A 23623-nucleotide genomic window follows, 5' to 3' on the forward strand; every position below is an offset into this window, starting at 1 on the left:
GGCATAGCTCACAGAAGGGCAGAGAAGTTGCTGTGGTCCTCATCTTTGGCATTTCTGGAAAACTGAGCCAGCTTTGAAATTTTCCAGAAATTTCAAAGATGAGCCTATCATTTGGAACATACCTCTGGGAAGTGTCTTACCAGAAGCACTCTTCCACAACACTGTCTAAGGCGGCGCCAGGAAAAGCTACTGACAACTGGGTGAAGAAACTGAGCGCTAGAGAAGATGCCTGAGTTGCCTGAACAGTCTGCTGAGCAAGCCCACAGGAAGCTTGAAGCAAATCCCTCTCCTCGTGGTATGCCTTTCCAGAACCTTCTACTAACAAAACTTCAATGGCAAGTGGTAAAGAAAACAAATATTTAAAAGCCTCAGGCCCATGTCCACAGAGCAGGCAAACAGGCTGAATTTGAACCTGAGGGTCAACAAATCAATAACTAGCACACTGGTTAACTGAGAAATACTGTTTGTAAGTTAGAGCCAAATTTACAGCACAGCTGGGTACAATAATTGTTTTCCCAAGTCCACATTCTGGACAAATTTTCTAGAATAAGAATTATGTAGTTGTGTTGCTTTGATTCTATTACTTCATACTATATATAAGACATGTGAATGTATACCAACTCATATCCACTTAGGAGGTTATAATTAGGTAAATGTGCCTTCACAAAATTTTGAAGGCAAAGGGTATTAGATTTTACCTATGTAATCTATCCTGCCAGGGTACTGGAGAAAAGAACCTTAAAAGACCATGTAGAATAGAGAGGTCAAATCACCTCTCCATCCAGAAGCCAGACTGGACAATGATACACAATGAATGTGTGGTATGAAAGGCAATATACTGTAGCTATGGAATTATTCCTAAAATAACAAGTTTACATGTTAAAGTGGTCTTTATTGTCAAAGTGCTTTCAGAGCTGCTAACTCATTTTAGACTTGTAAGTTCACATAGCTAATTGCTGTTGCCCTTCCTCAACAGAGACCTACCGACAGGGTCTAAAGTTCACTTAGCTATTTGGCCAAACAAATGCATCGAAGAGGTTCTTTCAGGCTAGAACCAATCCCTATCAGAGAATCCCAACCTATCACTGGGAATTATGGGTGGTGTTCTGCTGCAACCTTCTCTCTTCTTCTAATCTCCTAAAAATGCTACAAAATCAACTTAATTTCAATTTACTTTGATTAAATGTATATTTGAGAAATCTTGCAACCTGCAGAGATTCCATTATCATTGGCTAGAGATGAGTATACAAGTAAAGCTATATTCACTTCAATAGTGTTCAGGGGAGCGTTTTCTCATGCTTTTGGGGTTTTGTGGACCAGTGAAATATCAAAAACATCCTGGGGTCCTACAAAGGGTAGCCAACTTTATTTTGCAAAGTAGGAATATTCTCAAAGGCAACTATTAATCCATGACCTCTTATCCACAGTTTCAAAATCCAAACAATTGGAAATCAAATGTTTCTTTTTTTTCTGCCTGTAACCCAACTCATTTGGCAGCAAAATCTGAACTGACCTGAACTCATCTGGCAGTAAAACCTGACCTGAACAAATGTGAGGCTATACACACGCTTCTTCTATCTCAGTATAAATATGCTAATATGTATAAATACATTTCACTGCAGAAATATTACTCTGACTACAGGGTGTCAATTCAGCTCATACTGGGGCTATTATGTAATATAGGAGACATGCACTCTATTACCTGTCTAAAAAACAAAAAGAACCTAAATTCTGAAACACATCTTGCCTTAAGGCTTTCAGATAATAGGGGTACATGACCTCTCATCACTATCATTTCATTAAAGAAAGGGCAAATGGACATTTTAACAACCAAAAAGTAACAGACAATCTCAGAATAAAGGATGGTTCTTTATAATCAATAAATTCAACTTTCTGGGAGAAAAACATCACAAAATTGTTGTTTTTCTTATTTCAATTCAGACCTGTGACAATACCCACAACAAACCAGCTTCCGTGTGCTAACTAGCATCTGGGACCCACCACCGGCGAAGACATTCTACTCAGGTGGTTCCATGCTCAAAAGATGGGTCTTTGGAATCTTTTTGTAGCCTGGGGCAGGACTGTCATTCTGGGACAGGACCAAGTTAAGCCATTCCGTGACTGCTCTAGGCCATAGATAAATGATATTTATGCAGCAAAAGAACCAGTGGTCATGTAGAATCCATCCAACAGAAATTTTAAATGTTTTTTTCATAGGGGCAGGACAGGAATAAAGACACAGATGTAGAGAATGAACTTGAGGACACGGGGAGGGGGAAGGGTAAACTGGGACAAAGTGAGAGAGTGGCATGGACTTATATATACTACCAAATGTAAAACAGATAGCTAGTGGGAGGCAGCCGCATAGAACAGAGACATCAGCTTGGTGCTTTGTGACCACTTAGAGGGGTGGGATAGGGAGGGTGGGAGGGAGACGCAAGAGGGAAGAGATATGGGGATATATGTATATGTATAGCTGATTCACTGTTATACAGCTGAAACTAACACACCATTGTAAAGCAATTATACTCCAATAAAGATGTTAAAAAAGAAAAAAAATGTTTTTTTCCCCTTAAACTGCCTCTAGTGAACAGATCAGAAGGTGCCTGCATCTCTGGTCCAAATCTAACTGAAAAGGTTCTTTGATTTTTAAATAAATAAGGTAACTGAATGAACATGTATATACAAAAATAAATCTAGAAAAATCTAAATATATATCCTGACTGTGAGAACACTATGCAAGCTGGGAGGAAAACCCACTAGTAAATCATCTTGTTGCATAAGAATCTCATGGCTTTTGTAGATTGCTTCTTTCTGAGCACCACCTATTCCCTGAACATTATGATGTACTAAAAATACTAGACTACTCAAACATGTCAAATTTAATCCCAGTAGATGCTACTGAATCAAGTGTCCTACAGTTTAAGAGAGATCATTTAATCTCTCCTACAAGGGCCACCATCTGCATCTATAGACAGGACAATAAGTTGTTCAGTTCGACAACATTTAATGAATCTCTACTTTGCATAAGTCACTGGGTTAGATGCAGGAAATGGAAGGCTAGATAGGAAAATGCCATTTTCATCATGGACTTCATAGTCTAGTTGGGAGAGACTATTTAAAAAGTAATTCTTACACAACGTGCTAAGTGATCTGATAGATGTGCAATCAAACACAGTAGGATGGAATATCATATAATTCAGCTGGAGGCAGGGAGCAGAGTTAAGAGATCCAGCAAAAACAAAGGCACAGAGGGTCTGAATAAACTTAGAGAGGCCTTAATCACAGAAAAGACTATTAGATTTCCTCTTGCATATTGTACTGCCTCTTTACATTCATCCTCGTATATATTTCAAAACATAAATAACTCTATACTGTAAATTAGGGGAAAGGAAATCAAAGATAAAGATGAGAATAAATCTTTGATGAGAATAAAACTGATGGTCATGAAATATCAAATACTCTTCTTGCCCCCCATCGTTTGGTGCCTATGCCTGGTTGGTGCTCTGAGCACATGCTTAACTACCTATTGGGTAATCCAACACCATCACAGCAATACAAAAGAATGTGGCATATTTAACAAAGGAAAATAATGCAGTACAGCAACAGCACAGGTTATAAAAATGAGAAGTGGCAAAAAATGGGGTTAGAAAGATAGTTTGGGTGCCCAGTATGAAGGGCTTTCTATGTCATGCTAAGGAAATGAGACTTTCTGAACTCACATCTTTAACCTTAAATATCCAGGAAGAGGTTACTACATAATAGGTTTTAAAATTATCTCCATTCAAAAATGGCTATTATGAGGGCTTCCCTGGTGGCACAGTGGTTGAGCATCTGCCTGCCAACGCTAGGGGACCGGGTTCGAGCCCTGGTCTGGGAAGATCCCGCATGCCGCGGGGCACCTGGGCCCGTGAGCCACAATTACTGAGCCTGCGCGTCTGGAGCCTGTGCTCCGCAGCAACAGAGGCCCCGATAGTGAGAGGCCTGTGCACCGCGATGAAGAGTGATCCCCGCTTGCCACAACTAGAGAAAGCCCATGCACAGAAACGAAGACCCAACACAGCCATAAATAAATAAATACATTTGGGGGAAAAAAAGTTATTTAAAAAAAATGGCTATTATGAGAAAGAAGTCGTGATTCTATAAGTTATCTTATAGATAATAGAAAATATTTGCAAATGAAGCAATTGACAAAGGATTAATCTCCAAAATTTATAAGCAGCTCATGCAGCTCAATAACAAAGAAACAAACAACCCAATCCAAAAATGGGCAGAAGACCTAAATAGACATTTCTCCAAAGAAGATAGACAGATTGCCAACAAACACATGAAAGAATGCTCAACATCACTAATCATTAGAGAAATGCAAATCAAAACTACAATGAGATATCATCTCACACGGGTCAGAATGGCCATCATCAAAAAATCTAGAAACACTAAATGCTGGAGAGGGTGTGGAAAAAAGGGAACACTCTTGCACTGTTGGTGGGAATGTGAATTGGTACAGCCACTATGGAGAACAGTATGGAGGTTCCTTAAAAAACTAAAAATAGGACTACCACACGACCCAGCAATCCCACTACTGGGCATATGCCCTGAGAAAACCATAATTCAAAAAGAGTCATGTACCAAAATGTTCATTGCAGCTCTATTTACAATAGCCAGGAGATGGAAACAATCTAAGTGTCCATCATCAGATGAATGGATAAAGAAGACGTGGCACATATATACAATGGAATATTACTCAGCCATAAAAAAACGAAATTGAGCTATTTGTAATGAGGTGGATGGACCTAGAGTCTGTCATACAGAGTGAAGTAAGTCAGAAAGAGAAAGACAAATACCATATGCTAACACATATATATGGAATCTAAGGGGAAAAAAAGGCATGAAGAACCTAGGGGTAAGACGGGAATAAAGACACAGACCTACTAGAGAATGCACTTGAGGATATGGGGAGGGGGAAGGGTAAGCTGTGACAAAGTGAGAGAGTGGCATGGACATATATACACTACCCAACGTAAAATAGATAGCTAGTGGGAAGCAGCCGCATAGCACAGGGAGATCAGCTCAGTGCTTTGTGACCACCTGGATGGGTGGGATAGGGAGGGTGGGAGGAAGGGAGACGCAAGAGGGAGAAGATATGGGAACATATGTATATGTATAACTGATTCACTTTGTTATAAAGCAGAAACTAGCACACAATTGTAAAGCAATTATACTCCAATAAAGAAGTAAAAAAAAAAAAAGAAAAATCATCTAATTCTCAACTTCCTCATTTTCTGACATCATATTTCTATAATATCATTAAATAATAATCAAATCAGAAATAATCATTAATTAGTAAGCTAATTAATATTAATCTGAAGAACTCAAGTTGACAAGCAAAAATACCATAAAATATAATGAAGAAAATGTGGATGCTGACTGCATGAAAACACTATTTATTTATAAGAATAACAACAACAAAAAGTATGTGAGATAATTAAACATCCAACAGAAGGGCAGTAATCATTAAAAATTTTGTTTGTGGGCTTCTCTGGTGGCGCAGTGGTTGGGAGCCCGCCTGCCGATGCAGGGGACACGGGTTCATGCCCCGGTCCGGGAGGATCCCACATGCCGCGGAGCGGCTGGGCCCGTGAGCCATGGCCGCTGAGCCTGCGCATCTGGAGCCTGTGCTCCGCAACGGGAGAGGCCACAACAGTGAGAGGCCCGTGTACCGCAAAAAAAAAAAAAAAAAAAAAAAAAAAAAAAAAAAAAAAATTTGTTTGTGAGAAAAAAAGTGACAACAACTGAACAGTCAAAATAAAGAGAAAGTTCATGCCCTTCCCCTTCCTGAACAGTTTCGTCAGAAAGCCCTAAGTGGCATCAAGCAAAGTAGGCATCCTCTGGTGAGGGCAGGGGAGGGAGGGCATGGTGAAGGCCCTTTATGGGGCTGCAGAGGATGAGGAAGCAACATCAAGGATGGCCAGGCATGGCGAGTTGAACCCCAAACAAAATGATGGCGGTATTCATGCTGGGGGACAGCAGCCACAGCCAGACTGGGACTGTTGGAGGCCAACATCCAGGGAGGGAGAGGGCAGGGTGCATCAACAGGATACGGGCTGCATATGGCACTGGCCAAATAATGGGAGAGACACATTTCTTTTCTTTTTTTTTTTTTTTTTCATTTTTTTGGCCAAGCCATGTAGCTTGTGGGATCTTAGTTCCCCGACTAGGGATTGAACCTGGGCCCTCGGCAGTGAAAGCACCGAGTCTTAATCACTGGACCACCAGGGAATTCCCCAGGAGACACGTTTCTTAATATTAGAGATTGAGGGGTGAAAACATGGAAAGGCAGAAAGCTAGAATGTGCTCTATGGTGTTGTATTAGAATTTGAGCGTAAACCAACTACACTCCAATAAAAAATTTTTTTAAAAAAGGAATTTTAGGTATTGAGGGGAATTCATAGTTTTCAACATATTGAAATACAGATGTAAATGTGTATGTGTGTATGTGTGAAGAGGGTGTGGAGAAAAGGGAACCCTTGTACACTGTTGGTGGGAATGTAAATTGGTGCAGCCACTATGGAGAGCAGTATGGAGGTTCCTTAAAAAACTAAAAATAGAACTACCATACAACCCAGCAATCCCACTCCAGGGCATATAACCAGAAAGGATGAAAACTCTAATTCGAAAAGATACATGCACCCCAATGTTCATAGTAGCACTATCTATAATAGCTAAGACATGGAAACAAAGTGTCCATCAACAGGAGATTGGATTAAGAAGACATAGCATATTTATACAATGGAATATTACTCAGCCATAAAAAAGAATGAAATATTACCATTTGCAGCAATGTGAATTGACTTAGAGATTATCATACTAAGTGAAGTCAGACAGAGAAAGACAAATATATAACATATATGTGGAATCTAAAAAATAATACAGAATCAGACTCACAGACATAGAAAACAAACTTATGCTTACCAAAGGGGGAAGGAAGTGGGGAGGGATAAATCAGGAGTATGAAATTAACAGATACAAACTACTATACATAAAATAGATAAGCAACAAGGATTTACTGTATAGCACAGAACTATAGTCAATGTCTTATAATAACCTATAATGGAAAATAATCTGAAAAATATATATATTTATAACTGAATCACTTTGCTGTACACCTGAAACTAACACAATACTGTAAATCAACTATACTTCAAGTAAAAAAAAAAAAGTTTGATGAGGAAAAAGATATTTATAGAGTCTCAAGGTACTCCCACTACCTGCCCAGAAACACCATTAATTAGAAGGGAGAGAAAAAGTAATTTTACAGTGGAGAAGCCTGACAGACAGCAGCTTAATCAAGTTAACATCACCAATATAGGACAAATTAAAATCACATGTCACCTGATAGGCTGCAATGAGAACACAGTATCATTTCTGTGCAATTCCTGCTAAAGAAGGAAAACCTGAATAGAATCATGACAAACCATTAGGACTAAGCCAAACTGAAGGACATGTTACAAAATAATTGGCCTTTAGTCCTCAAAAGTGCCAAGGTCATGAAAGTCAAGGAAAGACTGAGGAAGTGTTCCATATGAAGAAAACCGAAGCGATATTACAATTAAATGCAATGCATGAATCTGAACTGGAACTTTTTGCTATGAAGAACATTTTGGGGATAATTGGAAATATCTGAATGGGCCTTGATTAGAATGTGGTAATGGATTAATGTTAATTTCCTGATTTTTATGGTTGAATTGAGGTTATATAGGAGAATGATCTCATTTATAGAAGTTATACACTAGAGAATTTGGGGCTAGTGGGCATTGTGTCAGCAAGTTACTCTAAAATGGTTCAAGAAAAAGAAGAGTTCTGTGTACTGATATTATAGTTTTTCTGTAAATTTGAGATTGTTTCAAAATAAAAAGTATTACAAATTGGAAAATGCTAATATAAATTTTGGTACATGCATAAACTAAAATAATACTTATAATGAGGTTCATCATAACAACTTTAAGAGGAAATATTTTAGTGCTTATTATGTTCCAGACAGCATTTTATAAGCATATCATGTTGAGTGATGATGAAAAGGAATGAGGACACAGAACAATACTCTTGATATATTATGTGAAAAATACAAATACAAAATGATATCTATAATATGAGCCTATTTTTATAAAAATAATACATATACATACATTTTATATAAATATAGACCAATATATTAACCGAGTAGTTAAATAACTGAATGATATAAATTCTTTTCATAAAAGTACTTCCTAAGTTCTAAAAATAATGAGATATATTAATTTTGCAATACTATTTATTTTAAATTGTACCATTTAGAACAATATATAGTAGTAATATGGAGAAATGTTAAAACTGCATTATTAGAGAAAAACATGATATAAAAATATGTATAAGGTATGAGTCTAATTTTACTTTATTTAAAAAAAGGGAGGAAAAAATGGCTGAATGAAATATATCTAAATGTTAAAAGAGTAGTTAAATCTGAATAATGACACTAGAAATTATTTTTTATTTATACATTTCTGTATTTTCTAAATTTTCTACTATACGTAGATTAATTTTATTTTAAAAATGTTATTTTTCTTCATTAGGTGATTATTAAGTAGATTATTAACAAGATGGAAAGTGTTAATGGCAGCACTTTGTAAAATACAAAATTGTACATACATGATGACCATGTAAAACGTATGCATGGAAAAACAGTTGAAAGGATGTACAACACAATAACTGGTTTACCTTAGATAAGGTGAAATAATGTGTGATTTATTTTGTTTTCTGAATTTTCCAAAACTTCTGTAATTTTCATATATGTATACATATTATTTCATCTGTAATGTGTAAAAATTCTCTTAATAAGAGAAGGAAGGGAATTCCCTGGCGGTCCAGTGGTTAGGACGTGGTGCTTTCACTGCTGAGGGCCCAGGTTCAATCCCTTGTCAGGGAGCTAAATCCTGCAAGCTGCGTGGCATGGCCAAATAAATAAATAAATAAATAATATATTTTAAAGAAAAGGGAAGGAAAGCACATGAGGGGCACTGGAATAAGAATTTGTGATAAATGTTTTAGAAAATAATTCTTAAAACTGAAAAAGAGCCATTATCTTAACACTCTCAGAAGGCAAACATACAGCATGGTAGTGTAGACATGGATACTGAGTGTGGTGAGCAAGACAATAGCCTAATCCCCAGAACACTGCCTAATCCCCAAGACCTGTGAATATGTTACTTCACATGGCAAAAAAGACTTTGCAGATGTGATTAAACTGAGGGCTATGAAATGGGGGGATTATACTGGATTATTCAAGTAGGTTCAATATAATCATAAGCATTCTTAAAATTGGAAGAAGGAAGCAGAAGAGGTCCAAGTGATGAGATGTGAAATGAACTCAACCCACTATTGCTGGGTTTGAAGATGGAGGAAGAGAGCAAAGGAGTGCAGGCAGCCTCTGAAAGCTGAGGAAGGTGAAGAAGCAGATTCTCCCTTAAAGACTCCAAAAGGAATGCAGTCCTGCCTATACCTTGAGTTTAGCCCCATGACCTCCAGAAATGCAAGATAATAAATCTGTGTTGTTTTAAGCACTGAGATTCTGGTTATTTGTTACAGCAGCAAGAGGAAACTAACACATGGGGCTATAGACAGCTGGAAAGAAATTGATGATTTTAGCAATCTGTTTTAGGGGAAACAAAATGACTGAGGCAGGAGAATGAGTTGAAATTGAATTAACAACGTTGTTAACAGCAAGAGCTGTGTCTGGATGCAGACGTGTCATTAAATATATGTTTATGGCCAAATACTACACTAGAATAGTGCTCATAGTAACGTTTAGGACACTGACTGGGTTACGTTTCGATCATTTTTATCTACCTCCCTACTTGCCACTGATTATTAGATTAAGACTTATTCCCTTATTGTAATTAATGTAAGCATTAATTCCCTTATTAATACTTATCCATCCCACAGAAAAGAAACTACTTGAACTATTTAGCCAAAAGTGTTTTACACATATAAATAATGATAGACTATATACCAATTTAACTGTAAATACAAAATTTATGCACCATACAATACCGAAAATCTGACAGAAAACGTTTAATTATAGAAACTACTTTTTTGCTTTAAATGTGCAAAATGTAGGTTTCTGAGGTAAAAATGACACTTTATGTCAGAAAACATGGGTACTTGTGTCTTGGCTCTTTCCCTCGCTATGCGAACTTGGAAAAGTTCTCTCACCTTTGCGTATCAGATTCCCTTTCGTTTTATATTTAAGAGGGTTGTACAACATCTCTACGATCTTTTTCTATCTCTAAAGAAATGCAGTCTCTTTTTTGTGGAGCCGCAACTATTCTTAGAAAAACAAATAGCCTTAACTCTGTTTTCAACTCCTTTCAAAAATCAACTTGACCTGCTGAAGGGTCTACCTTCCAGGGAGAACAAAGTAATTCAAGCATATCATCTCATTAATTTTCAAGACATGAGAAAGAAACTATTTCTGTTTGGAAAAAAGGGAGAAAGAAAAAGAAAGAAATCGATAGCATATTAAGTAAATTGCCACTGTTATGTTGGCAGAGCCAGGACCAGAAAACAGAGTTTTTCAAACTCAGGACTGCACTCTGCCTTTTCAACAGAAGGGTCTATCAGGTAATGAACTACCCTTAAAGGGAATGGGTAGGAGTATGGGATCAAAAGCTAATATTTATGTACATTCCCCTTCATGCCACACGGTCAACGGATAAATGTAACGTGAAGGGGCAGACTGTAGGGTCTGGAGACCAAATAGCTATTCTCTCCCTAGAGGCCTTATTGGTTTTAGCACTGCCTCAGGGAACCTAGAGAGAAAAGTACGTTCTAGCCAGCTCTGGACAATGGCTGATCTCAGACAAGTTCAGGCAAAGTTACATAATACTATTTTCAATAATGTGCCAGGAAAAATAAAGGACACTGTCTATATCTAGGCACAGCTCCTGTCAAAAACAAGTTTAATTCAAATTCACTCTGCTGCCTCTGTTATTTTGTTTCCTGAAAAGGAGATCACTAAAATCATGGAGATTGCTAAAATCACCAGAGGATTTCTTTCTAGCTATCTGGGGCTCGTATCTATGTCAGCTATGCCATGCTGGGCTGATAAAGGAAAACGTCTCCATCTTTGGAAGAATTTATTTCATTATCTACCCAATAAGGGTAGGAAGTAAGGGAGGTGGACACGTTCCCTTTCCCTCAATGGCAGATTAAGGCCTTGGGCTCTCAGAGGAGACCCATAATAGGGCTGCCTGAGGGTCACAAAGCTTGAGATTGCCATAGCTAAAACCCAAAGCCAGGCACAGAAACTACAATCCAAAGGAAGAGTAGAGCTTCCTTCCAGGAAAAAGAAAAGGTATTACTCTTTTTCTATTCATTTTAATCTAAAATGAAGCAATGGCAGAAAGAAAAGTATTAGGAGATAGGAAGTCAAAATATCACACAACACTGATAACCAAAAGGAAAACTTTGTTGTCTGACTGTATATTTTTAAAAAGCATCCACATCGTTAAGGCTCTGAATTATTTCATGGGTCCATGTTCCTAGTCCCATGTAAACCATGACCCAACTGTGGTTCAGGAGCCTTTGGAAATTTTACATAATCTTTCAACACTTTCCATGCAACTGCATTTGTTGGGAAGATGAAAAGGGGGAAAAACTGAAGGATTGGAAAAGGAGAGAAGAGAAAACTTTTTAAAGAAAAACTTACTTTTATCAGTTTCCAGGTTCCCAATTCATTTATAGCACTTAACCTATTAATGGTATGCACTTCCAAAATACAGCAGAAATGCCTTGGCCTTAGGGTCAACAACATGGGTAGTAGGTAAAAAGTCCTAAGGGAGTTCACAACCCAGGGAAGGAGACAGATGGGCATATGGTTGAATGCACAGACTGAGCTGAACTTTCTGGGTGTGAGCCCTGCATCCATGCTTATTAGCTATGTGACCCTGGACAACTTACTTAAACTTTTCTGTGCCTCGATATACTCATTTGTAGAATGAGAATAATGATAGTACCTTCTTCATGGGGTTATTATGAGAATAAGATAAATTTGGAATAAGGAATATAGAATTATGTGTGTGTGTGTGTGTGTGTGTGTGTGTGTATTTAAGAGTTTGAACCTGGCACAAAGTAAATGCTATATGTGTCAGCTATTATAATGACTATTCAAATATAACTAGCACTACTATTGGGACTTTGATCACCACTACCACCACCATTGAAATAAGAGTTGATACTATGGGAGCCATAAGAAAAGAATACCTAATTCTGTTTGGAAGAGGAATGGGGTACATGTCACTGAAAATATCACAGAGGAGTTAATAATACCTTCGCTGGGTCTTGAAGGATAAACAGGAGTTGATTAGGCCAACAACCAGGGAGAAGGCGTACCAGCAAGAGGGATGGAAACAGAAGGAAACATATCACCTCCCAAGTTTGAGGGAGGGCAACACGTGCTCTAGGCAGGAGATGAGGCTAGGCAGGCAGAGAGGAGCCAGTGAAGAAATCTAAACAAGGAAGCGATATGAACATACATCTTTACATTCCAGAAAGATCATTATGGCTGTAACGGGAGGGATGCACTGGAGTGGGAGAAGGAGGTGGGAGGTAAAAGAGGTGTAAGACTGGAGGCCAAAAATCAGTTTAGAAGGATATTATTATAAAGATCTAGGTGACAAACTAAGTGGGTCTGAAATAAGGAGGTAATAAGAATAAAGCAGCAGAGGGAGTGGATTGGAGAAATAATTAGGAAAGAGAAATGGGACTTGGTGACTGACTGAATATGGGGAATGAGAAAGAAAGAAGAGTCCTGGATGATGGCCAACTTTCTGAGTGAATGGCAGTGTCACTAAGCAAGGCCAAGACCACAGATGAGGAAGCAGGTTCTGGGGACAGAGATGAGACAGGTTTGGACCCATCGTGTTTACAATACCAGGCAATGGTATTATTGAAATAAGAGTTGGTTTATTCAATGTTGAATAAACACTTGTATTTATGAGTTTTAAAATATTAACAGTGCTTTCAGTGAAGTAGAATTATACTTTTCCATATTTTTCCAAATACTTCACAGTGAGCATAAATTACACAATTGGGTAAGGAAAACTTTAAGATGAATACACGGGTGTCTACATTTAAATAACAAATAGCTAATAGCCTCCGATCCTGCCACCCCCAACTTACCGCTAAATATCTAACAAACACAAAAAGTGAGAAAATACAGCACAGGTATGGAAACAGACCTGGCAAAGGTGCTGTTCCCTTCCTCTGTCCACCCCTGATACCTCTCTTGTGTTCATATCAAGTCAGAAATTACAAATATTGCTATATACTGGGAAGCCTGCGTGCCAGACTCTGGATACATGGTATATTCATTTCTTATTACTGCTGTGACAAATAACTACAATCTTAACAGCTTTAAACAACACAAATTGGCTATCTTAATGTTTTGGAGGTCAGAAGTCTAGAATCAAGGTATTGGCAGGGCTTGAGGGGAGAATTTATTTCTTTGTCTTTTCCAGCTTCTAGAGGCCACCTGCATTCTACAGCTCATGACACCTTCCTCCATCTTCAAACAGCATGGCTCCAAACTCTCCTTCCATCATCACATCTCCCTTTTCTGACTCTGAATCCACCCGCATCCCTTTTATGAGGACCCTTGTGATTACACTGGGCTCTCCTGGATAATCCAGGATAATTTCCCCACCTCAAGGTCCTTAACTTAATCACATCTGCAAAGTCCGTTTTTGCCACATACAGTATCAGTCACAGGTTCTGCAGACTAATATGTAGACATCTTTGGAGAGCCACTATTAAGTCTACCACAGGTAGTATTTGCCAGATTTCTTCACTATAAAGGTACTGTTTTTTCCTTTCCATACTCTTTCCTTTGGAAAGCAAATCATTAAGTCCATACTCAAGGGGGGAGATAGATGAAGTTCCATCTGTTGAATGAGGGAAATATATACATACAAACACACACATTCGTACATATATAAAATTCGGAATTGTTCTGCAAGGAAGAATTGTCTCTCCTCCCTCATCTATTTATTTCAATCATTTATTTCTATCAGTATTGGCTCATGGGTAAAACTCTGAGGAAGGGGTTGGATTAGTACACAAGAGCACATAAAGGGGCAATGGTCAATTCATTCAGTAGGCAAATACCTACTGAGCAACGAATATGTACAAGACATGGTGGTAGGTGCTAAAATTAAAGTACACACTGCTATATTTAAAATAGATAACCAACAAAGACCTACTACATAGCACAGGAAACAGTGCTCAATATTCTGTAATAATCTAAATGGGAAAAGAATTTGAAAAAGAAAAGATACATGTATATGTACAACTGAATCACTTTGCTGTACACCTGAAACTAACACAACATTGTTAACCAGCTCCACTCCAATATAAAATAAAAATTAAAAAATAAAATAAAATAAACAAGGTCAGGAATCTTGGCTGGGGGAAAAGATAATCAAGACAGACAAGATCCCTGACCTCCTAGAGCTTCCATTTTAGCAAAAACGGATAGATAATAAACAAAGAAGGAAAATATCTAATAGTGGTAGTGACGAGTCATGCAGAGAATGAAACTGGGTGTGTGTGTGTGTGTGTGTGACACTAAACAAGTGACCACTTTAGAGTAGGTAGTCAAAGAAAACCTTTAAGTGGACATTTAAGTGGAGATCTGAAAAGAAGAACCAGCCACACAAAGACCACGGGGAAGAACGTTTCAGACAAAGGGAACAGCCAGTACAAAGGCCATTCAAGGAATCTTTTTTCCTTTGAGAATAAACAAACTGAAAAACAACTAGCATGGGAGCAATGAAAATGTATTGAAAAACAAGGACAAGGAGATTTGTCATTATAAAGACTCAGAGAAAGAGCAGAACTCTGCAAATGCTTTCATATAGGAGTCAGAAAACAATGTTGAAAGCCCTTGGCACATTCAGGAGAACGAGGAAACACGGCCTCAGTAAAGCAGGAAGAGGAAGCCAAATGAGATAACATGATCAGATGAGGAAAGCAATAAATTGTATTTGCCAACTACCAGGAAACTAAACCAGAGTAACAACCAAAATGTATATCGGAGGGAGTAAAGAGAGAGTCTGATACAGTATAAAATAAATTCATTAAGTAAAAGGAAAAAAGATAACAAATATTAAAGTGAGGAGAGAAAATATGATAGATATGGAAGACACTAAAACAAATAACACCCCAAAAGTGGGTCCAACCTAAATATTTAAGAAATCATTTATACCGTGAAAGAGTTTATACTTTGCAGCTGTTTTTTTTTTTTTTTTTTGTGGTACGCGGACCTCTCACTGCCGTAGCCTCTCCCGTTGCGGAGCACAGGCTCCGGACGCACAGGCTCAGTGGCCATGGCTCACGGGCCCAGCCGCTCTGCAGCATGTGGGATCCTCCCAGACCGTGGCACGAACCTGGGTCCCCTGCATTGGCAGGCGGACTCTCAACCACTGCGCCACCAGGGAAGCCCCTTTGCAGCTATTATATCTACTACAAGTTTTTATTAATATGTGAAAATGTTCATGATACAACTAAGAAAAACAGGATACAGACATGATATACAGTATAATAAAACAGTAAGTGCTTCCATTTATTGAGAATTTACTATGTACCAGGAATGTGACTACCTTACAAAATTTTATTTTATTCTCAGAACAATCCCAAACAATGATACTCTTTTATTTTATAGATGAGGAAACAGACTCAGAGAGGTTAAGAAACTTTCCAAAATTCACACAGCTAGCAAGAAGCAAAGCTTGACCTGAACCTGTATTTGGAAGACTTCAAAGCCTCTGCTCTTAAGTACAACACTAGAATCATATCATGTTCAATAATTACAACTTCAGTTACATTTCAAAATGCACCAAAAGACTAGAGTGAAAATGCATTAAGGGGTTAACAGAGTTACTTTTGGTGATTATTTTCCCTGCATATCTGTATATAATTTGTTATTTTTAAGTGTTCTATAATAAATATGTATTACTTGTAAAGTCAAAACAAATGAACAGACTGGTAGAGAGAGGAATACAGCACTTTTTAGTTGGGGACTCATGAAAAAGATTTAAATGTTACATACATAGAAATGTTAAGGTCTTCACATATAGTTTGGGATCCAACTAATGGCTGTAGATGAGATGTCCCAGAAAGAATGTGTAGAACATGTACAGAATTATGAACAGGAACATTTAAGACACAGAAAGGAGAATCAGGGTAGTAATTCCTCTCCCCAGAAGCAGGAACACTTTCTATGGAAAATTCTCTAGAAAGATCAAACAGGCAACATTACTAACAAGTTCAAGTCCTTTGTATAAAGATATGCAACTATTCGGTAAGAGGAACAAATATGCTGATAAACGTGCACCTACAGCAATGTATTACGACAATTATAGTGGGTAACCAAGACCTACAGAATTTCTGAGCCAAAATAAAAGTCCACTGTATAAAATTTAACTGCCTCAGAAATTCGTGCATTACCCTCATATTATAATGCTTATAGGCATCTTCTAGCCTAAGATTTAACCTTATTATAATCACTGACTCAATTTAGCAAAGGTAAAACTAGATCCTCATAAATTTTGAATCTTAAAAAAGCATAAATAACCATACCTTCATGGAAGTTTATAAAGTCAAATTGTAAAAACAGTAATAAAAAGGACATCTTCAATGACTGACCATCCTCAAGGTTAATCAAAGATGTGTTTATTTATCACCTACTGTGTGCTTAGGTTTAAAGATATAATTCCAGACTTTTAAAACTAAGAGGAAGGTCGGGATCTTCTAATCCTTAAATGTTACAGATGAGGTCAGCGCTTGACAAACAGTAAAGGCTCAATATTTTAAAATATCAAATGACCAGATTGAAAGCTCTGTGTTCCCTTGGCATCATATAGTATTAGGAAATGATTATATAGTAAGCCAGTAAAAAAAAGTCACAGCTTATTCCTAGAATCTGTAGTAAATTTCATTAGTCTATTTTACAACTTAAATATTGTTGCTTAATATTCAATTGCTTACCTATTAGTAAGAGTTGACTGTGGGAAACAAAACTACCCTGAACAATTTAACCAAATAAAATCATCAGCAACAAATAATTATTGATAAATGTTATAACTTCTATAAATATTTAATGAATGCCTATTATGTATAAAATCCTGCATTATATGCAATGTGATATAAATATACATTAGATACAGGTAGTCACACTCTAAAAGAGCTCTCTTAATGATGCTGTAAGCAAAGACATGCTCAAATTAATTTCAACGCAGAGCCAAATGTGATAAAATTCACTACAGGGAAAAAAACCAGTTCAGAGACAAAACAGACCCTCCTGATCATCTGCTTGGATTGATCAGGGAAGGGTGATACATAGGGCACTGAATTTGATCTGGGTCTTGGAGAACAGGTAGGATTTCAATAGTCAGGGACAGGAAAGGGCAATCTGGACCACATTATCAGATAATCAATTTTAAAAGATCATGTTGACTAGAGTGTGAAGAATCTAGTTGAACGCCAAGTATTGTTAAAGTTACCCCTAAATATTTCACAGCTCCCTCCGTTCCCCTCTTCTTCATTTCCACTGCCATCACCTCTGTTCTGACTCTCCTCATTTCTTATTTTGACTACTACAATAGCCACCAAACTGGCAGGGAACCATGTATTATCATTCACTGCCATATCCCTAACACCGTGCACAGTAAGTGGTGCATAATATTTGTTAAAGGGATGAAAATCCAATTATACAGTGTTTGGCACTCTTTTTCCTTATTGCAAACACCAGACAATATTATATACTGTGTTTTATTTATCAAAGAGTACTTTTAGAAAACTGGAACACTGTTAGAGCTTTACACGTCACTGCAGAAATCCTTATTACAGCTAGGAACCCCATCAGTACACACCACCACCATAACACCAACTGGGTGACTCTTAACCAAATGTCTCCCTGACATTACCGTAACGTGTACATGAGGACGATGCTCACACTGAGATGCTGTTTGCAACAAAGCAAGACACATATGGCTGGGCTTCCCTGGTGGCGCAGTGGTTGAGAGTCCGCCTGCCAGTGCAGGGGACACGGGTTCGTGCCCCGGTCTGGGAAGATCCCACATGCTGCGGTGCGGCTGGGCCCGTGAGCCATGGCCGCTGAGTCTACGCGTCTGGAGCCCGTGCTCCGCAACAGGAGAGGCCACAACAGTGAGAGGCCCGCGTACAGCAAAACAAACAAACAAACAAAAAAAGACACATATGGCTGACCTCTCCCTGTACTAAATGAATCACTGGAATAAAAGTCCTAATAGGGTAAAACATATGATGAATGGTAGATTGCAAGACTAAAAACATCTAAGACTAATAACAGGTTGATGCTATTCTGCACTGCCACCCTCCACCCTTAATTCTTTATCTTCCTACCTTGTTTACTAATTTTCGACGTTAACTTTCTCCAATAGAACAAAGATTCATCACTTTTAATATTCATCATTATATTTTAGCACCTGAAAATGTTTCACACTTAGCAATTACACAATAAATGTTTGTTGAATTATAAATAGAAAAATTAGATTTTTTTGACCAGCAATTACTACATGTCAGACATTGTATTAAGCAATGGGGATACATTTCTTTCATACATTCATTATCTGATTGAATAATCACCTTGACAAAATTTTAAATTTCCCATTAAATTCGTGTTAAATCTATATAACAATTTGGGAAGAGCTCTTTCCAAAATTTAGCCTTTTAATCAAGGACCATTGCATGTCTCTCCATTTTTAAAAAATATCTTCTTTCCTATCTCTCAGTTGAATTTTTAAATTTTCTTCATATAGGTCCTAGAAATTTTTGTTGCGGTTATTACTAAATATTTACATTTTATGGCTTTTGTAAATGGAATGTTTTCCATTATATATTTTAAATGACTATTTGTAATATAGATAAAAGGTACTGGTTTTTATTTTTATCTTATATCCAACTATATTTAGAACTTATATTAAAACTCTGTCAATTAAGAACTTGTTTTTATGTCTTAGCTTTTGCAGGCACATGAGTCTATCTTCTAAAACTTGATCATTTTTTTGTCTCCTCCTTCCTGTTAAGTATGCCTCTTTATTGACATTGGCCATAGCTTATAGATACATATTTTAAAGTGGTGATTAAAGGGCATCTTTGTTTTGTTGCTGTTTAAGGAACAACTCTTACATTTATCATTAAGTGCGATGCTTGTTTCTTGGTTTCAGAGAGATAATTATTTTTCTTGTTAAGAGTGCAACTTTCTATCACTAATTCTTTATTTTATGGGCAATGAATTTTTTTCAAACACCTTCAGCATTTACTGTACCTTTTATTTCTTATGAGATCTATTGACAGGATGCGTCATATGAGTAGCTTTCATGGTATTAAGGAATTCACACTCTGGGGTAAAACTTTCCTAGTCACAAAGGGTTAATACTTTTCATACATTCCTAAATGTGTTTGGTTTGTATTTTATTTAGAATATGAAACTGATCCATAATTTGTGTATATAAACAGGTCATAAGTTCATTTATTTAAGTTTCTGGTCAAGAATGCACTTATAATGTGAGGGCTAAAACCATAAAACATCAGGAAGAAAGCCTGAAATTTGGGAGGGTAAAGATTTCTTAGAAAGATGCAAAAATTACTGAGCATAAAAGAAAAAAAATGATAAACTGAACTTCATCAAAATGAAACAAAAATAAAACTGCTCACCAAAAGACACAAACAAGAAAATGGGATGGCCAGCTACAGATTGGAAGGAAATATTCATAATACATACATCTAAATATCAAGAAAAAATTTAAAAACTCTTAAAACTCAAAGAGAAAAAAAAAACCAATTTTTTAAATGGGCAAAAAATTTGAACAGATACTTCTAAAACACAAATAGTTAATAAACACGTGAGGAAAATGCAAAGTGAAAACCATAGTGGGAAACAACTATATACCCAAGAGAATAGCTAAAATTAAATACCAAGAGTTTATGAGGATTCTCACTTATTACTGGTCAGAAAAGAAAATGGTATAACCACTTTAAAAAAGTGTTTGGCAGTTTCTATGAATGTTAAATAAATTAAATAAATATATGTGTACATCTCCTATGACCCACCAATTCTACTTCTAGGTATATATCCAAAGGAAATGAGTGTATATGGCCACAAAAAGATTTGTTAAAAAATGTCAACAACGGCTTAATTCATAATAGCCAAATAATGGGTATAACAAGTGACTCTCAACAAGAAATGGATAAACAAACTGTGGTATATTTAAACAATGGAACACTACAGAGCAATAAAAAAAGAAGAAACTACAGATACCTGTAAGGAGGGTGGATTTCAAAAACATTATTTTGAACAACAGAAGCCACACACAAAAGAATACACAGCGTTTGACTCCATTTACATGAAGTTCAAGAACAAGAAACACTAACCCAAAATATGTAAGTCAGTAGGAAGGGAGGGGACATGAACTAGAAAGGGGAACGAGGGAATTCTCTGGAGGGATGGCATTGTTTTCTATCTTGACCTGGGTTGTGGTTACCTGGATGTCTGCATGTATAAAAATCAAGATGTATATTTAAGTGTTTGTGTATTTTACTATATGCAATTATATCTCAATAATAATAATGGAAACAAATTCAATTATGCTATAACCACCACAGTTATCAACTTGAGCTTAGGAAATCCTGCTGTCCCACTAGTTCCTCTTCCAAATGTGTGATACAGAATCCCCACTTCAGCAGTGCTTGAACTCTACATACAGACTCAGTTCACCATTAGGTATTCGGCACAACTTCCCCCCTCCAACTGGCCCAGCAATCTACTCTTCTATCTTTTCACCCAACATGGCAACACATGATTCCTGCTGTGATTTCCTGGCTTTCGGTATCTCTGAACAAGTCTACCTTACAGCCCCTTGCCCACATTCCAACAAACATGTACCTTTCATACAATATTTCCTTGATGGGAATATTATGTACAATTCCTAGCATGGTATCTTTCAAATAACAATGACGTTATATGTGTCCCCTTTATACTTCAGCCTTTCCCCCCTTTCCAAATTCTTTTAAGACACACCTATTTTTAAAGTACTTTAGAATTTAGTAACACAAATATTGTATTTTCAAAATAGTTAAAATCCCACATTTATATTTCAACACAAGCACTGATATACCGTGAATTACTTGCCAAGCTCTTTCTCTCCACTCAGACACACACACCCAATAGACACTTTTTTAATCCTCAAAACAACCTTGAGATATAGGTATTATTATTATCCCCAATTCACAGACGAGAAAGTTAATGCCCAGAGCAATTAAAAAAACTTAACCAAGACTACACTAGTAACTATCAGAACCATGATACAGACAACTCCAACATATTATTTCAAATATTTCACCCAAACCATACAATTAAACTATTGGGAATAAGGGATACTCTTTCACACCTGCAAAGTAAAGGCTATGTTTCTTTAAACCACGAATTTAAAATCCTAAATTGACAGAGGAAGCTCTCAATTTCTCAGAACTCCCTAAAAAAGTTTTAACTGGAATTTTAAATAACAGAAAGGTACACACAATCATAGGGCAACACTATTTTAAAAAATACTTCGTTGAGACATCTATTCATAAGCAAGAGATACCAGTATTTATTCATTGGTATGCTTTAAAACTAAAAATTCAGATCAATAGCTCCACTGACTGAATTCCAGGTGTTCACAATGTACACCAATTTTGATTTCTGATTATATTTTCTATTTTTTTCATTAGCTCAGAACACACAGTCATTAACATGTTCTTCATTCCATTTCTTTGTCACCCAGGCATTCTTTTATTCACTCATATAGCAAATACTTTTATTTTATGACAGGTATTCAACAAATATTTATTGAGTACCAACTATGTTAGGTAAATAAATAAGCAGAAGAGACATTATATAACTTATAAGGTAAACTGCTTCTATAAATATACCGGTTACGGAGTATTGCAGCAACTGATTCCCCTCTATGCAGATGATCCATCACCTCTAGAAGTTGGAGAACGACCTGTTCAGGAGGAAAAGAAGTCAATATTTACTATGAAAATCAACACTAGAATTTTCACATTATGTTACCTTTGTAATATTTTACATATTTTGCGATAGGCAAAATGTATGTCCATGTACCTAATATCCATATTACAGCTTATGAAAATTAAGAAACTGAATCTGCAATAGTCCAAATACCTACGAAATTCAGCACTGAAATCATTAAAGAGTACTGACTGATTTCATGTGAAATCATTAGCCAACAATGATCTATGGAAAAACCACCGTGTATACAGGAAGATGGATTAAATGAGAGTCAGAAGACCTGGGGAGTATGTGTGAAGTTGGGTGAGACAGAGAAGTTAAGAAGCGAAGAGTTACCAGAGGGACTTGAGGCCTGTGGGGCCCATATGCAGGGCCCACGATTTTCGAAGTGGTTGGTCAAAATTAAGGATAGAAAGATTGTTGAAAGATTTTTAAACCTTAAAGATATAAAATAGGTAATAGAGGTAGGAACATTGTTTTTACGGGAAAGGAGCAGGCGAGGTGGTAGTAAACTATAGTATATATTGGTTTTTAGTAATGTGGATGCTTTGCATTGGCAAGAGTATATTTAATGTATTCTATTAATTTCAACTATATTGGGAAGCAAAAATGTATAATTTACATAAATGTTTCTTGTTAATAAAATCAATTTATTGCATTGGGAAGATAAAAAGGTATAGTATCCAGTTTAGTTTGTTCATATAATTATGTTTGTTATAAAACTACTTGAAAACCTAAAATAATTAAGCTAGAGGAAAAACGATTTTCTTCATTGTTCCCTGCCTTCACCTGCCCCTTAATTTAGGGGCAAAAGGAAAAGAAGTAGAAGGGGAAAAAGTACAGTTGACCATGAACAAAACAGGTTTGAACTGTGCAGATCCACTTATATATTTTTCACAATAAATATAGTACCTGCATTTTCATTTTACAAATCTTTAAATTAACTAAGTGTGGGGAAAAGCTTGTGTTCAATTAGAGATCATAATATGTGGAATCAAAAGAACTAGGGTTTCAGTCCTGATTCTATCCAAACTGTTTCAACTTCCTGCCCTTGAGTGCATCATTTATCAATTCTTTTTTTTTTTAACAGCAGAGATAGCAGTACGGGGATTTTCAACTATTTAGGGGTTGGTGCCCCTAACTCCTGTGCTGTTTCAGGGTCAACTGTACTCTGTTTCTTGGGTCTTCAAAACTCTAAAAAAGAAACAAATCAAATGACAACATAGCATTCATAATTATTTGCACAAACGCATTTCTCTGCTTATATTCTGTTATTACAAGTAACGAAACTGAGTAGCCTAAACAAAATAAATTTTTTAAGCATCTCAAAATCAACTGACTTTTTTTTTTGCGGTACGCGGGCCTCTCACTGTTGTGGCCTCTCCCATTGCAGAGCACAGGCTCCGGACACGCAGGCCCAGCGGCCATGGCTCACGGGCCCAGCCGCTCTGCGGCACGTGGGATCTTCCCGGACCGGGG

The 23623-nt window shown here is 36.9% G+C and overlaps 1 protein-coding gene across 2 annotated transcripts in view; it reads right to left on the bottom strand.

Moving 5' to 3' along the window:
* Positions 1–22103, bottom strand: part of KLHL13 (kelch like family member 13) — a gene marked incomplete at both ends in the record, with an annotated part of 113518 nt that extends 91415 nt beyond the window's left edge. The window contains one exon of one of the 2 annotated variants that reach the window (XM_079728224.1): positions 22045–22103. In XM_079728224.1, the coding sequence (XP_079584350.1) occupies positions 22045–22094 (50 nt within the window). The remainder of the gene's footprint in view (positions 1–22044) is intronic. The other variant, XM_079728223.1, reaches the window with a different exon arrangement.
* Positions 22104–23623: the final 1520 nt, after the last annotated feature.

This window comes from Hyperoodon ampullatus (assembly GCF_949752795.1).
Source record: "Hyperoodon ampullatus genome assembly, chromosome: X".
In the NCBI taxonomy this organism is placed as follows: domain Eukaryota; kingdom Metazoa; phylum Chordata; class Mammalia; order Artiodactyla; family Ziphiidae; genus Hyperoodon; species Hyperoodon ampullatus.